Source organism: Psammomys obesus, unplaced genomic scaffold (assembly GCF_907164565.1).
Source record: "Psammomys obesus unplaced genomic scaffold, mPsaObe1.curated_primary_1811, whole genome shotgun sequence".
Taxonomy (NCBI): Eukaryota; Metazoa; Chordata; class Mammalia; order Rodentia; family Muridae; genus Psammomys; species Psammomys obesus.
Window position 1 is genome coordinate 23,767,812 of NW_026596079.1, and position 17,864 is coordinate 23,785,675.

The following is a 17,864-nucleotide window of genomic DNA, read 5'->3' on the forward strand; positions in this document are numbered from 1 at the left end:
AGTCAAGTTAGAGACTGTCTCTTTTCCTACTAGGGAACTGACATGGACACTGAGCTGTCTATAGGCTACATCCGAGCCGGGGCTCTAAGTCCTCTCTATGAATGATCTTTGGTTGATTCATCAGTCTCTGCCGTCCCCCCTGGGCCCAGCTTTTTAATTTCCAACAGTGCCTCAGAATAATGGGCTGATTTTTTTTTTTTCTTTTTAAAGGCAGACATCAAATCTTAGATACAAGAATTTAGTCAGATTATCTTTCATTCTGAGTGGTTGTCCTAAGCTTCATCTTATCACCAGTGAGAGGATGAGTCATGGAGGCAACACCTCACTTGGCAAAAGTGAAGTTCCATGGTGTGCAGTCACATTCGTATCTTATTAGTATTTCAAGAGTGTTCCGTAACTGACAGTCATATTTGGAAATTTTGAAAGAAAACAGTGCTGTGACTTTACAGCAAAAGGAGCCCATGACTGTGAAGCATGCCTGTCCAAGACCCAAGCAAATGACGATCTACTTGTAACACCTTTGAGTTTGGTGTCATTTGTTTGTAGCTTCAATTTCTCATGTTGTCTATTGCCAATTTATTCTGTCTTTATAGCCAAGATCATTTATATGACCACATGCTGAAAGACACATAAATTTAGAAAGAAAACAAAAGAAGAGCTAAATGGAACACTATAAAAGGAAATAATAGCCTGGATTTGGAAAGTATAAGAAATGAAAAAAAATGGAATAAATATTATGCAAAGAATTGCTTGCCACATAAAACTCTTTCCAGCTATGATGCTTTGTTCACAATAGCTGTCTAGATGATGGCAGTGTAAGCCATGCTTTTATATCATAGGCAATAAATACCAGCATTATAGCTCGATTCCTAAAATCTTTATCAACTCAGTAAGTTACCTAACCATATGAAATTATCCATTTTGATATGAGTGAAAGATAAAGTGCAGATATTAGTGAGTAGAGATTATATGTTCTCCTCAGTTTTTTCCCTACTTCCTTTTAATAGGAAAATACCAGTGACATGGTTTAAAAGATAGATCGAGTTCATTTGATTACTCTGGCAATCACTCTATGGGATCAGATGGATGAAGTTATTAATAACCTAGGAAATCTTAGAATTCCATACCTAAATTCACACTTCCTTAAATGGAGACCTGCAAAGTGGTGACTTAGATTCCTAAGTTATATAATGTTTGGTTGGTTGGTTGCTTGGTTGGTTGGTTGGTAATTGAGAGTCAAATTCAGGGCCTTATACATGTTAACACATATCCCCCAAATAAGCTCCTGGAATTTTTTTTTTTAAGTTTAAAACTTTTTTTGTTGGAAATATGATATTCTGTATCAAATTAATAATTTGCCACATCATATCTTCATATAGTGGATGGTTTTATCACAAGAGCCTGAAAGTCAGAGAGAAAACCCTAATGTAGACTAATCACATTCAACTGACACATGATTCAGGTTGGGAGAAGGTTTGTCTCTAAATGTAGAATTTAATGATCTGCAAGGTCCCAAAGTCCAAGAAGACTAATGAACCACTTGACAGTTATTAGTCTTCACATGCCATGGTTCTCGTCCCATTCGCTAGGATGTTTTGAGCAATTGTTAACTCACTACTTCTGAAGTCAAAATATAGAAACACTTGAGCTGGCTGGTATTCAAAGTCCTGCAGCTGCCTGAAAAAGGGAACGAACAGGCAATTTAAAACTCCCTCCTGAATTAAAGGAATAAAGCTACTTGAAGAATGTGCCTGCCTTCTCTTGTCTTTGCGTCCACCTGCACATGGTCCACACTGACATTTCTGTGCACCTAGAAGATAGCTTGTTGGTAACATCTGGATCTATATATAGATGCCATGCCACCAAGGACCGGTGAACTCATCTATACACTGTTCTTTGAAACTAGCAAAGGACCATTATTATAAAATAATAAAATAACAGAATTTATGATTAAAATGGAGCTTGAGAAACGTTGTCAGCCATAGTTCATTTCTTTCTTTTACTGTCCTCCGGAGCGCATCTCTGCTTCATCTTGTACATATTTTTATCCCATAGCGAATTGGAGGAGAAACAGGTAGAATGTGTTCTGTCTTTTTAACATTATCGTCCCCAAACTTGGATTGAGCAAGACCCTTTCTAAATATCCTCCGAGACTCAACCTCACCACATGCTGTTCTGCTTTCTAGATTATTCAGGACAGAATATTCAAGCACATATCACGTAACAGTTTAATATGGAACAAACATCCTGGAGGATTGTTCGTCCTACCACAGTATTCATCTTACCTGGGAGATTTTCCTTACTACTATGCTAATTTAGGTAAGTAAATCCTTTTGAGGCAGCCGCCTTTGATTACCCGGTGGGGTCAGTCTTCCCAGCAGCCTTAGTTGGAAATGGTTGTCTGAGCCCTTTTGAAGCAGTGGCTCACAGTGAAGAGTTATAAATAAAACGGAGTATTGGAACATGAAACAGGAACATTCTTTCTAATCTGAGCAGCTGTCCTGTGCATTTTGTAGACTTACTTTCATTGAAAGATGTTCTTAAGTCATATATCATTTTGAACATGATTAGATATAAACTTAATGTGTATGTCTCTATATCTGTACACAGGTATACATGTGTATATATATATATATATATCTTCTTGATTTTCTTTTTTACAGTATCACTTCTCTTACTATATGTTTAGAAAAACCTGAATTAAAAAGGAGAAAGAAGAAATAACTAAGAATATGTGAAGGGGCAAATTTATTCATTTGTTTGGTTTTTATTGTGGTCCTTTCATACCCTGAGCTAATACCGGCTAGATGTTTGAAATCAGTGTCAAGTTAGGTGAAGCCTGTGCTGTCAAGCAGCTTAGAGTTGGATCTCAGTGGGGTGACAGATGCGAGCACAGGGCCACACCTCCATAGAGTTGATGTTCCCTCCACGGGCATGCCCCTAACGGAGTCATAGTCACCCTTGTGTTAGTGCCATCATGGACACATTAGCTCAGAATTGCAGCATTTAGAAAACCTGGGACATCTTTCAAACTGATATAACAAAGATTCAAGATTGTCCACTCCATATGAATGTTCTCCAAAGCAACTGTACCCTTTTTAAATTGTACGTATTTAGCTTGAAACCTATCAGGTGAAATGGAAGTTCAGGATCCATCATCGAGAATGAATAACCCTTTAGTGTAAGCCAGACATGTTGGGAGGACCACTTGGAATTCCCTGAGTGGTACACAGTGGGCCAGTGAGAATTCGCTGACAGGCAAAGGCAGTAGTTAAAGACTCCTTCCATTTCCTTGTAGAGTTCTGTGATCTTCACCTGGAGTTAGCCCCTTAGTAATCTGTATACAATGTTTCTTAAACCATTACTGAGAAAACTGAAAGCAATGACCGATTTCCACTGTTAAAAAGGGCTTCCTCAGTAGGGTGTATTGTTCTTACGTAGGTGTTCATCAAGAAAATGAGAAACTCACTCTCTCATTCAGAAAAAAAAGTTCAATCAAAATGCTAAGATGGTGGCATACTTTTCCGTGTGAAACATTTGCATAATCATTTCACATGTACATTCTGATTCAAACTTACAACCCCAACTATGACAAACTGGGATGTTCCCACGATGCCTACTTTGTACCTAAGCTACTGATATACCAAATTAGTGGGTCTAAACTAATGAAGTTCTGAAAGGCTCTTAACCTGTTTGTAATTTCTGGGTTCTTGTGGAACGGCTCCTGGAGGGATGCTGTCTTGCTTCTCTTTGGTGGTAATGGTTGATTTGCATATTCATTGCCCTTTCCTATGCAGAGCTCCCATTGGTCAGAAGTCAGCCTCACATACTTTTTTTCTCAGTGGTGTTACAGCCATTGAAATATGGAGGCTTGGAATATGGAAGTTCCCTCGGTATGATTCTGTGGATGCTGGTGGTGATAACAGCCAACCCGAAGCACTTACTGCTCGCTAACACCTATTCTCAGTGTTCACTGTGTATCAGTGTGCTCAGCTCTTGCAGCAACCACATTTCATAGCTGAGGAAACCCAGAGGGCCAAGCAGTGTTTCTAAATGAGACTAGATGGAAGACCTGAGAGTCAAGCATAAATGGATGCTAGGTGCCGTCCTTTGAACCTTTCCTACATACTAATTATTATATGAAATGCTGTTAACTACACAAAACCTTTTGGTTAAGATTCAGATACATGCAAATGCATGGGGGCAGAAAATACATACATACATACATACATACATACATACATACATACATACATACATACATACATAATAACAGGTAAGTGACCAGAGCAGGGTGCATAGACAGATAGACATTGGGTACTCTTAAAAAAAAAAAGGAAGATGTTGAGCATCACCAAGGGAGAAGAAGAATGTCCAAAGAAACTAGAGATGGCCACTGGGCAGTAGTTCCTAAAGGTCTGTGGTCTGATTAGTTGTTATATAGTACTTTCAGTTTGGTTCACTCTGTCAGTACATAAGAAACCAAGGAAGAATGTGCTGGAGGGGACAGCAGCTCCAGGGTGTATCACTGCAGCATGGAGCCTTTTTCCTGAGTCTTGTTTTTCAGTGCTGCATTAGGCTCTCTGCATTGTCTTCCAGGTTTGAAGCCCCCCTCCAAATTCACAGCAGTCATCCATGCCGTAACCCCGCTGGTCTCTCAGTCCCAGCCAGTGTTGAAGCTTCTCGTGGCTGCAGCCAAATCCCAGTACTGTGCACAGGTGAGCACACTTGCCCTCTGTAGCTTGACGGAGAGCCATGGTTCATGCCTGTCCCACACTTGGCTTTCCAGGACCCTTGAAGCGGTATACACAGTCACTTTAGAGACTGGCCAGGCCTTGGTTCTCTTCATCAACTTGGAGACTCTCAAAAGTGAAACCTGACACGAGAACAGAGTATAGAATGACCTTTGCCTTGGTATAACGTGTACCCCCTACACACAAACAAATTTTGTAAAGAATGTATAAACCACATTACTTCTTGTATGTGTGTGTCTGTGTGTAAGCATATGCATGTTTGATGGGGGACTGTGTGTGTGCAGGTACACATTTGGTGTGTGCACATGTGTGGTTAGGCTAGAAGTAAACCTAGGATATTGTTCCTTAGGTACTACCTACTGTTTTTTGAAACAGGGCCTCCCACTAGCCAGGAGTTCATTGGTAAGGCTATGCTGCCTAGCCAGCGAGCTCCACAGATCTGTCTGTCTCTGCTACCCCATTCTGCCAGCACTGGAGTCACACCCTGCTTTTCACATGGATGCTGGGGATAAATCGACCTTATGCTGGCATAGCAAGCAATTTACTGACTGGGCCACCTCCCTAGCCTCTTATTTTATTTATAAACATCAAAGTGAATAAGTTGTACCAAAAGGGCCTTGGTTAAGATACACAACACAAGTTATTCCAATAACAGAAACAGGCTTGTTAGTGTCGGTAAGTGTCAGCTTTCCTTTCACAGCAGCAAGGAAACAACAGAGGATGATATCTGGTAACAGAGTTTCCCGTAGTCTTAACACTGTTTAATTTTTTAACTTGCGATTGGTGCAGATAAGATGGTTTACAAATGAGAAAAGAATCAAATCATAGTGAAGTGTTCATTTTTGAACTCACTGCCTTTATTGGAAATTATAAAGTCACATAAAATCAGCAACTGTTCAGGGAAATCCAAAGCAGGAACTCGTTGTGCTTCTATCTCAAATTCTTTTATGTCGCCCACATTGCCTGGTGTAGTGCAAGTTCATAGCAGATGTTCAGATGTTTAGTATACATTTTTATTTAACTTGATCACAGTTGCTATTGCACTCATCACCATCAGAACATCAGAAGTTAGAAAACACTTGATTAAGTTCTGGAAAACTTAAAGTTACAGCTTTTTGTGTGTGTGTATGTGAGGAAGAGAGCGAGCTAGAGACAGACAGACAGACAGACAAAAAGACAGAGAAAGAGAGAGAGAAGTGTGTGTTTGTCCATACATTTGCATGAATATAAGGGTCCATGTATGTATGTATGTATGTATATATATACACACACACACACATATATATATATATAGAGAGAGAGAGAGGCCAAAGAATGACATTTGGTATCTGCCTCAGTTGTTCTCTTTCATATATCTTAAGGCAGAGTCTTCAATCCCTGAATTTGCTCACTGTGTTTAGCTAGTCCAGTACTCCAGCTTGCTACAAGGATCCTCTGCCTTGTAGCGGCTAGGATTGTAGTTGGGCATTCATTCCCACCTGGCATTTACATGGGTCCTGAGCGTGAATGCAGGTCCTCACATTTGCACTGAGCTATCTCCTCAGCCCTTGAAGACACTTTTTTCTCCTTCAGCTTTTTCCTGGTTTCTGAAAATAGCTTTTTAGATTTCTACTATTCCCTCTCTGTTGAAGATTGAAGTTCTAAAGTCTGTATGGGAATGGACTGACTTTGAAATTTAGCTTTGTCAGCTCATCTCCACAAGTAGAGCCTGTTAGAAGGGGGGTCAGAGAAGTATTCAACACAGCCCTCTAATGATCCCTGTCCCTTTCAGATCATAGTTCTGTGGAATTGTGACAAGCCTCTACCAGCCAAACACCGCTGGCCTGCCACTGCTGTGCCTGTCATTGTCATTGAAGGAGAAAGCAAGGTAGGCCTGGGATGCTGACGTGAGGCCACTGAGGAAGCTTATGTCTTCACAGATCACTGTAGATGCCCATTCTAGATAGGCCCCTTTAGAGCACTTTGGCCAGGATTATGTGTCTAACACTGCTTGTCTCTGAATGTCTTCAGCTTTGACAGCCATGGAGTTTGGAAACAGGAAAGCCAGGGTTTCACTGAAAACCCTGGTAGCTTTCTAACCTCACATTCTTGAAGGCGATTTCCTCACTCATAAAATGAAAATGATACTCCATACCTCCTAGGCTTACCATGAGGATAAAAGGGCTGTCAACAGCAGTGTTTCCATAATGTCAAGGATGCAATAAGGTGGCTACAGCAGCTCCTGTTGATGCTGTTGATGCTGCTGGTGCATGTACAAAGTTGGTTTTAATGGCTAACACCAATGCATTGTGTCTTTCAGAACAGGTTCTTCTTTACCTTCCAAAAGACATTTTTCCTGTTTCTCCTTATTTTGTCTTGATGCCTCCATCCAAAGACTCTCACCAGTGTGACTTTTCAGGGACTGTATTTGTAAATGTTTTCAATTGGCATCTGAAGTCATGTGTCTAGCCCTCGATAGCATTCCAGTCTTTTCTCCCTACTTTCTTCGGTGACTGGTGATTGTAATAGTGTCAATGGCTGTTTGGCATAGGTTTTGACTGGCTATCTCAGCTCTCCACCATTCTCAACACCCCTACCTGGGTTTCAAACCCTTCCGCTCTTCTGCCTTCTGAAAAGCTCACCCAGTGTTAACAGCCAATACCGAGTTCACTCCCCCAGCTGCTACCTGATACATTCCTCCCCAGTTGTGAATCAGTCACTGCTGAGTGAAATTGAGATTGGAGAAGCAGTGTCATCTAAGAGACTTGTTTTGTCCATCCCATGGAGACTGTTTTACACTGGCTACAACACCCTAAGTCAGAATAGCAAAATACCAGTTTGTCAGGTCAAATTATTTGAAATCTTTGGACCCTGTAAAAGTGGCAGTTCCATATGGTTCAACACAATGCAGTAAGAACTGCAATGGCCCCATGGAGAAAAGATAAACAGGACATTTCATTTCCCACTTAGAACACCTGCTATGTTTTGGGTGCAACACACTGGAGGCTATGACCATTGTACTTAGAGCATCCATAGGTCTGGTGTTACTCAGTATGTGGATTGAACCTGGTTGATTAACATTTGATAAGGAAAAGGGGACTCTGAGAACTGTCCTAAGCCCCCCTTAAGAGTTTTTCTCTTATGAACACGTCACCATATACATAGTTTCACAAAAAGTACTGATAAAAAAAAAAAAGTGACACAAAAAGTTGCAGTCAGTTGCAATGTGTGATGTCCACCTCTCCAGGAGAATAATGTGTTAAAGGGATGGCTGCACGCCAGTTTTAGCACCAGGAGCCCTGGACAGTTGTTCAGATGTAACAAGCCACTTTGAGCCTTGGAATTCTTTGCTGTTTTTCCTCCATGAATGACCACATCTCTTGTATTTCTTTGGACTCTGTGTGTGAGGATATATGAATGGGCCCCATGTGCATGACTGGGGCCATTCTGATGTCTTCACATAGCTGATTTACTAATTGTATACTCTCAGTGAGAAGAAATATTTTCAGTACCGTAGTGATGAAGATGATAGTGCCTTTCCTCAGATAGTAGCTTGAGGGGCACCACACTCTCCCATCCATTTCTTAACTGTGCCTCTTGCAATTTGTTCAGTTTTCACCTCTACTGTGGGTGCTAATTCCAGTGGGCTGTGTGGTTCATGTGCCTTGTACTGACTTTCAGTGCCTTAGATGGTACATTCTGTGGTAGTCTTTGCATTTCAGCCTTGCTCCAGGCTCAGTAGGTTAAAACAGAAACCCACTTTGAGAATTCAGTAAAATACTGTGTATCAAGTACTTAGCCTAGTACTTCTTTGACATACACCAGCATTTCAACAAACGTCAGCTTTAGTGTGAGAGGCATTGCCATGTTGTAATTCAAGTTATAGGCTCTAGAGTCTGCGTTACTTTTTATATGATCTAAGGGGGAGGTCTTAATATCTGCCTTCATGCACTCTCCAGTAACTAGAAGTCATCGTAACACTCACCTTTTGCAGCTAAAAAGAATCAAATTATACCATGTGTGCTGGGAATTGTAGGCACACACATCATAGCCTCCCCCCCAAAGTTTTATGTAGTGTGTGTGTGTGTGTAATTATTTCCATACTTTTTTTTTTTTTTCTCTCTGTATGAGCTGATAAACTTTGACTCCTGGCCATTTCATTGTCATGTTTATAAGTTCTAAAAGTGTTGACGTGGTTCACCAGTTCTATGAATGAACAGGACAAACCCAATTTATGAAATATTGACCTTGTAGGTATAGTTTTTTTTTTTCCCCCATGTGTTAGTTCATTGAAGAAGGTAACTAAGGGGCTGGAAAATGGCTCAGATGTTCAGAGCACTGGCTGCTCTTCCAAAGGTCCTGAGGTCAATTCTCAGTAACCACATGGTGGATTATAACCATCTATAATGAGGTCTCGTGCCCTCTTCTGGCCTGCTGGCACACATGCAGTCAGAATACTGTATAAATAATAAATGAACCTTAAAACAGAAAGTTAACTAAGTCAAGGACTTGAAAGTAAGTCTCTGATTTCGACACTAGATGCTAATAGACTCATAAACTATAGTTTAGAAAAAGGAAGGAAAAAAGGTAGGAGAGAGAAGAAGGAGGGGGAAAGAAAAAGAGGGAAGGAAAGATGAGAAAGAAAAAAAAGGAAGAAAAAACAAAAGAGAGAAAGGAAGGAAGGAAAAAAGGAAGGAAGGAAGCAAAAGACAGACAGACAGACTGACTGACTGACTGACTGACTGACTGACTGACTGACTGACTTCCCTGTAAAGCCAAATTGAGCCCATGGGGTGAAGCAGCCCTAGGTCTCCCTTCTCCATCTCACAATCTGCATGTCTAGCCAGGACTTCAAATCTGATGTGTGCTGTTTCAGCTGCAAAGTTCTGTTTTGAATTTATAGGGCTTGTCTTTGTGGTATTCCCCTGTAGGCTGAACACAGGAAAGGTCAGGGCATTGCTAAGCTGCCAGCTAATGGTTTCTGCGTTACTTGGTGGACATGTAAACAGCAGCAGGAAGATTGTTTCAGGCAGAGATTTCTGAGCACTGTGTGTATGGGTTTGTTGGTCGCTTTGTGTTTTATTTTATTTTGAAAGACTGAGATATAAAAAACAAAAAAAAAAAAAACAAAAAAAAAAAAAACCAACCCTGACTCAGTTGACAGATGTGCAGGAGTAATCTCTGCAGCTCCTTTCACTACAGCTCCATTGCTTGAGCTCTGGGATGGCTTTGCATAGTGCTTCCTTCCCATTCTTAAGTCTGGAAGGCCCTTGTGTTGCTAGTAGGCATGCATCTTGGATTTGAGATAAGTAGGCAAGCTTTGCTTCTCTGTGTAAGCAAAGCATGGGACTCTTTGTGGCTATTACAGCTCTGTGAGCCTGTTACGTGTCTCCAGTGTTCAGCTGCTTTGCTACCCATCATTTGGACCTTCAAAGTACAAGCAAGCGTGTCATGCCTCTCAGGTCTTTATGTGTGAACCTTGAGCTTAACTTTCAAAGAAATATGGGAAGTACCTTGTCACATTTAGCCCTACAAGCATTTTTATGTTGTTCCCAAACCTGAGACTGTATTCCACCCAGCCACACCACCTGGGAACAAACATAAGGTCTGGCTTAGGCACAGTTCATGATCTTTCTGTTTCCCCCTGTGAGTCTAGCATATTACAAAGATGCACCAAGGTGAAGGGCATGAAGGGAGGACTGGGAACATAGCTAGTCAAGGCCTATTAGTCATGTGTAGTGCATTCCTCTACAGGGGAAGCAATGCCTACCACAGGTGAACTCCTATAACTTCATTTCTCACACCAATGTTTTTACCCCATGCCCACAGGGGTAGAGTCACCGAGAATGTATTCATGTGCCACCTTCACAATTTCCTTAGCTGTGACCTACACATGCTAATTTTTAAATACTTAAATCCATTTATTTTTCATTCTTAATGCCTTCCACTGTCATAGCAATAATATATGTACATGCATTCTCTATGATTTTTGCTAAAATGGATGTAAAGTCAATATTGTAAATGTTTGCACATCTGCAATGGTCTGGCCTCCCGGGGATATGTACCAGGATGGAATCATACTGTTTTCTCTGCTTTTTCCTGCTGTCAGGATACTGGTTGTTTTGGAGCCCCTTGTGTTTGCTGAACCCTGTCTCTACTGCCCCATTTCGGTGTCTGCATGGCGATTCCTACTTATAGCCTGCTTAAATCATTTCTCCCTGGAAGCCTTCATCTGGTCTTCGAGGTAGCTGTCTGTGCTTCCTTCTGGCCTGGCACTTTTCATTCTGTGTGAAAGCCAGTCACCTAGCCCTCCATTTCTGCAGATGATGCGTTCCTAAAGACAGGCTATGAAACACATTTGTTTTTGTCCTTGCTGTGTTTGGTGTGGTCCCTGTAGGCGCTCAGTAATTGCCACCTAGACTAGTTTTGGGCCATGGGCAATGGAAGACCTTCAGTACGGCAGTTGACATGTAGTGGAACAGTCCTCGTGATGATATGGTTGGCGGAATCTTCCTGACAGAAAGGCTCTAGCATTACTTCTCTTTGTCCCTAATCTCTCACCCCACCGCTCTTATTCCCCAGGTTATGAGCAGCCGGTTTCTACCCTATGACAACATCATCACTGATGCTGTGCTCAGCCTCGATGAGGACACTGTGCTTTCAACTACCGAGGTAAGAATGGTACTCCTGGAGTGGGGAAGGGCTCTCCAGTCCCAAGGTGCCAGCACTGTTCTCACCTTTGCCTTGGTAGAAGTTTAAAACATTTCCCAAAACTTAATAAAGAATTGGTTTTAATTAACCCAATACTTGTTAGCACCTTGCCACCACCTGGCACCCTGATGAGGGCACTTTTCTCTTTATTTTCTCTTCTAATTAAGTCCTCATTTGCATGACTGTTCCTTTCCCCTCCTGTATTCCATCTCCTTTTGTTTATAAGCAGAACAGCTGTGGGCAGATGTGTAGAACCTAGGGATGGAAGACCTATTTAGCTTTGCTCTGAAACTGGTCTATAGTCAACCATCCCACCCTTCCGCAGTTACCGTAATGCCTGTGCCCAGTATGCGTTCTCTGTTATGGCACACTCCTAGGTTCTGAAAGGCCATTCTTCTGTCTCATCTAAAGTGCTCCCTGCCCCCATTCCATTCACGCTCACATGTGTGCATTCATGTATACACAAACACCCAAGAGCAAGCAGTTTCATTTGGAGGCTGAGATGGAGACCTTTTCTGTTTTGAATGTCCAGGTATTTGTGCTGATTGAGAGAGAGAGAGAGAGAAAAGGACTGCTTGAAAAGTATATGGAGAAAGAAGAGGGAAGATAGATGTAGAAAACTTTGTAACTGCAATGAGTATTGATCTCTGAAGCTTTATGCCATAGAAGAGATCAAAGACAGCTATATAAAAATATAGAATTTCAGGATTGCATTATTAATTGAGCTATTTAAAGGCACAGAGACTTGGCTAATTAGCTTTTCCTTTCCTTTCATTTTTTTTTTTTTTAATTTATAATCATTTTAGAAGTTGGTGCTTGGCAGCATGCACTCTCTTGGTCCCAGCCTAGTTCTAGTAGGTATACTTAGGGTTGATACAGGCTGGCTAACTAACTCAGTGTCTTCCTTGAGATTCCATAGCTGTTTCTATGTATCTAATTTCCACCAGATGTAGTTGAACAGATGTTGCCTTTAAAGCAATCCAAATAAACCCAGGACAAAATGTCCTGGGCCTCACCTGGTTCAGATGCTTCTGTGTAGCTCGAGTTCTATAAATACTTGTTCAATGAGTGGGTGCTGGCAACAAAAGTTATTATGCCAATAAAAGGCTGGACACACAGCCTCTGTGCCGCATGTCTGCTGGCAAGAGGGTGGGTTGTTGGACTGAAGACATGATGAGCAGGCAAAGGGATGGCAATGAAATACGAACTTTGAGACACTCCAGCCCGCAGTTTTCTGCAGCTCCCTGAAAAGGAAAACTGGCATCCCAAGAGCACATTCATTCAACAAGTATTTGCTGAGAGATTTCTTTGTTCTGATCTGTATGCCAGGTACTTGGGTTACACAGTCCCTGCTTGTATCTATGAAAGTCCTGGCAGCAAACAGAATTCAAGTCAGATGACTCAAATGAAAGCACTTGCAGCTACTTAGGGAGGGGTGGGTGGGCTGGTGGACCCCATAAAGGATGGTGAAACACCTGGTAAGAGCCAAATATTTTCCTACTGCGTTTCCGGAAAAACAAGGAAAGGAGAGGAATGCTCAGCCTCTGAGAGATGGAGCTCTAAAGAGGAGGCCCTTGTCCCAGAGCTGTGTCCTTGGAGCTGTGACTGTTGTCAGAACTGTGGTGCCACAGTGAGGAGTGGGAAAGAGATCTTGCCTCTCTCTCATCCCATGTTTTTGTTTCTGTTTCTGTTTTTATTTTGTTGACCTAGCCATACCCTAGTAGAGTATGGGAGCAGAGCAGGTAGTGCCATTCCTGGGTGGGCTATGACTAGCCAACATTTGTTGCTATAATGAAGTGCTGGGGCCACACAACTTAAAGGAAGGAAGCTTTATTTGGCTCAGGGTTTCAGAGCTTTCACTCCATCGTGACAGGAAGGATGTGGCAGCCTTCCTAGGAGCTGGGAGGGATAAAGGAGATCTGAGCTAGCTTTCTGCTCCTCCCTTTGCTTTTTTTCCTGAATCCCAGCATATTGGATCTGACATTCCACTTACACACCAAGCCTTCTCCCCTCCCGTAGTTAACCCTTTCTGAAAACACTCACAGACACATCTAGCAGTGTGCTTTACTAATTTTCTGGACATTGCTGAGTCCAGTCAAGTGGATGGTCAAGGTTAGTCATCACATTAGTTCCCATCATCTTAGGGCAAGAAGAACGGAGCAGTGCCTTTCTGAGGGCAAACCCAGGACAAGTAGCAGGTCCTCATGGTGGGACGAGTAGTTGAAACATCCACAGTACATCATACCTAGAGCATCTTCCTACGACCTGGACTATGTTTCATCTCACATCTTCGCCAGGACACAGGCAATTGGTCTCACTCCAGGCTTTGTTTTTCCATGTCCTGTGGTGAAATAACTTTCTGCCACTGTGGTGCATCTTTGTACTGGAGAATTTCCTTTCAAAAGATAGCAGTTCCAACCACTCAGTGCATGCTGGGATGAACATGTGTTGCATGTGAAGTAATTAGAAGTCAACGTGGGTTGAAAATGATATGTAAATTTAAGGGGCTGGCAGTCTGGCTTGCTTTTGCCTGCTGATCAGTGAAGTGGTTGTATTGCCTAAAATGGTTGTGGGCAGAATTTCTCTATTCTCTTTTTTTAGGTGAATAGATGTTGGCTCTATTGGATTCACACACACACACACACACACACTCTGCTCAAGGGTTCTTTGCTTGTATAAATGTCTCACTGAGGCATTAAGGATAGATTTTTAAACGCATCATTTAAAGGGCATTAGATAGAGTTGGTTTATGGTTATTTACATTTATACCAGTTGCTGCAAACCCTCAAAAGAAAACAGATGTTGATTTTTAAGAGAAAGGGCCTTATGTTGACCTTTGCTTCCTTTGATGTGCTAATGATCTGAATGAGAGCAGTGTTATCAGAAGAATCGCAGCTTTATCTGAACTTACTTTTGAGTTCCTTTGAAATGACTTGAAAAGGCCCTGAGATAGTGAGGAATTCATGCAGTGAAAACACCCCATTGGGTTCAATACTAGTTGCCAGCGCATGTGTTTCTTTACCAAAGAATAATGGGGACCCCCAAGGAGTGCTGACATTCAGGTAGACTCCTTGACAAGAGGCTGCGTCAGACATTATCCCATCAGTTGGCACCATTGGTTTGGAGCGTAGGGGTTGGCGTAGGTTATCATGACCTGATCTCAGGTTTCTGGCAAGTGCTCTCTAGCCCCTGCTGTCTTAACTTTTCCCCAGTAAGTTTTTCTTATGCATGTTCTACCACTTCCACCATCCTATTTCCCTCCCAGATCCTGAAAGGTGTGATTTGGATAGATAAGTCATGTTAAGTCTTTCTTCTCTTGTGATGTCAAAGTTTCCAGGGAAACAGAACCAGGAAGGGTTTATTATGAGGAATTAGTTCATGTGCTCTTGGGGACGGCAGAGTTTTCACTTTCTGTGTCTAAGCTGGGGTCCTAGGAAAGCTGGCATTATGGTTCCAGGAGAAAACTGATAGTCTGAGAATGAAAGTAGTCGATGGTTAAGTCCCAACCCAGAGGCAATAGCAGTCCCTGTGCAAGCATGAGGGCAGAAGCAGGGGGTTAAAAAAAAAATACAGGGCTGGTGAGATGACTAAGTAGGTCAGTGCTCTTGCCATGAAAGCCTAATGACCTGTGTTTAATACCTGGAACCCACATTACAAAGCCAGATGTGGTGGTGCACATCTGTAATTTCAGCAATCCTACAGCAAGATGGGAGGCAGAGACAGGAGCGTGAGCATGAAGCTTGCAAACCTGCGAACCTGAAGATCATGGTATGGCAGAAGCAAAAGAGATCCCTGCCTCAACAAGGAAGAAGAGGAGAACCAACTCCTGAAACTTGTTCTCTGAGTTCCACACATGTGCTATATGCACCCGTCCACCGCACACACTATATATGTATATTTTTTTAAATAGTCAAGAAATGGCATGAACACCTTCTTCCTCCACATGTGCTCTCTGTTCAGGAACTCAGTAGACTGAACAATGGCCACTCAAACAAGAGGACACTCACATGTTAGGCTCACACTGAGATGTCCTTACTGGCCCACACAGAACTCATCTTCTCTCTGCCCTCCTAACTTTTGTTGCCATCAAGTTGGCACACCGGTTAACTATTGTCCTTTATATTCGAAAGCCTCTGACTACATAGTAATTGTGCAGTCTTTGGCACAGTTCTGAATGTTTCATGCAAACTTGAATGTATGGCAATTTGCAATGAGTGTGGCTTCTAAACTAAGGCTAAAGAGTTTGGAGATAAAAATTTAATTTCAATAATTTCCTGAGGCAAGTAAAATGGCTCAATGCATAAAGGTACTGTTCACCAAATCTCACAACCTCATTTATGAACATTATTACGACAGCCCTGGCTGTCCTAGAACTTACTCTGTAGACCATGTTGGCCTCAAACTCACAGACCCTTGTGCCTCTGCCTCCTGGGTACTGGGATTAGTCTTGTGCCACCACTGCCTGGCTTCCTAAAATTCTGGGTCCTGCATGATGGACAGAAAAAGCTGACTGTGGAAGTTGTCCTCTGACATTCACATATGCAGAGTGTGTCTCATGCTCCCCAAACAAATGAAATAATGTACACTGATGCATGCTTGTGTCTTCCCACTTGACTCAAATAAATAAATGTAATAAAAAAATTAATGTTCTAGACCAATGTTTCTAAAAAGATACTTCATGTAGCATAATTCATTTTAAATATCTTGTTGGTTTAATGTTTCTTTGAAAATAGCATAGTCAACAATGAAACCCAAGATTTCCCTGACATTTTTACTTAGGGTAAGACTAATTAAAAAAAAAAAAAAAAAGTAGACTAGTCAGTTTAAAGAGAAATGTTACCTAGTTGAAAATGGGTGATATAAGAATACGGTAAAATGTTTGGGGAATATCCATTTAGGATTATTCACTTCATTTTAAAAAGATATCTTACAAACATGAATAACAATTCACATATTAGAAAATTAACCAGTTTAAGCTTTGCAATTTTGTGGTTTTGTTCATTCATGATATGAGTAGTTACTGTCACTTATATCTTCTTCTAAAACATTTTTATTATCCACAATGGAATTATTGAATATGTTTTAAGTTGTGCCTCCTCATCTTTAACAAACTTTGTGTTTTGGGTCAGTGATTTACCCATCCAAGATATCTCATATTTGTGGAAATGTATCCTCTGTGGCCCTTTTTGCCTGATTTCTCTTGCATAGTGTACTGTTTTTGAGTTTCAGCCATGTTGTATCACTTTTGCCAGGACCTCACTTTGGCTACCCCCTCTGCTCCCCAGTCCTTTATTTTCATGGAGAGAATGTAGATGAGGCACAGAACATAGCTTAAAGAGAAGTAGATAATTAAAATAACATGAGATGTTCTTCTGGCTCAGAGTGGGAAAGGCCCAAGGTCACCATCGTAGAGGATAATACTCTCATAGTAAGAGTGGGCAGTAGCCAAGAGGGACCCTTGTACTGACTTACGTGAGTACAAAGGCTACATCTTCCTTAAAGTTGCTGGAAGAGACAACTTCCTGAGGGATGTTTTCTTGTCCAGGTGATTGACAGATCCATTTGGATTCATTCTTAAAGAAGTCAATGGTATGTCCATGTTCTTTTCCATGAAGCCTCTGAATAGACAGTGTCTTAGTCAGGGTTTCTATTGCTTCAACAAAACACCAGGACCAAGAGCAAGCTGGGTAGAAAAGATTTTATTCAAGTTATATTTCCACAGCACTGTTCATCACAGAAGGAAGTCAGGACAGGAACTCAAGCAGGGCTGGAACCTTGAGGCAAGAGCTGATGCAGAGGCCAGGAAGGGGTGGTGCTTCCTGGCTTGCTCCCTGTGGCTTGCTCAGCTGCTTTCTTATAGAACCCAGGACTACCCTACCGGACCAGGGATGGCATCAATTACAGTGAGCTGGGGCCTCCCCCATTGATCACTAATTGAGAAAATTTCTTACAGTTGGATCTCTTGGAGTTATTTCCTCAACTGAGACTCCTTCCTCTCTGATGACCTTAGCTTGTGTCTGGTTGATACACAAAACCAGCCAGTAAGCAATTCAGAATGACCTGTCTTCCTTTACTCATAGCCAGAGATAAGATTCAGACCCTTTTCTTAGAATTCAGATCCCCTTCTTTTGAACAGTTATCTAAGCACCTATGCTTCAGTTCCTGTTTTTTTTAAACTGTTGATTGTGAGAGAGGAATCCATTCCAGTAGCCTTTAAACCTGCTAATATCCAACCGGGGACCTGGGAAACCTCACTTGGGTAGTCCTTTCAATAACTCCCTGGTGTGGTTACATTATATGGTCACATTCATTAGTTCATAAAAATTCCACTGTTTTTACTCTTTAGCTGTTCCAAATAGTTAGTGGATATTTTGACCATCTGTAATGACAGGACCAGGATTTAGCATTAGCATTCAGTCC

General features: G+C 41.7%; 1 protein-coding gene across 1 annotated transcript in view; it reads left to right on the top strand.

Annotated features, from left to right (window-relative positions):
* Ext1 (exostosin glycosyltransferase 1) overlaps nt 1-17,864 on the top strand; it is a 282,098-nt gene that overhangs the window by 255,063 nt on the left and 9,171 nt on the right. The window contains exons 5-8 of the mRNA XM_055626462.1: nt 2,187-2,319; nt 4,600-4,718; nt 6,526-6,621; nt 11,316-11,405. Coding sequence (XP_055482437.1) covers nt 2,187-2,319; nt 4,600-4,718; nt 6,526-6,621; nt 11,316-11,405 — 438 coding nt within the window. The remainder of the gene's footprint in view (nt 1-2,186; nt 2,320-4,599; nt 4,719-6,525; nt 6,622-11,315; nt 11,406-17,864) is intronic.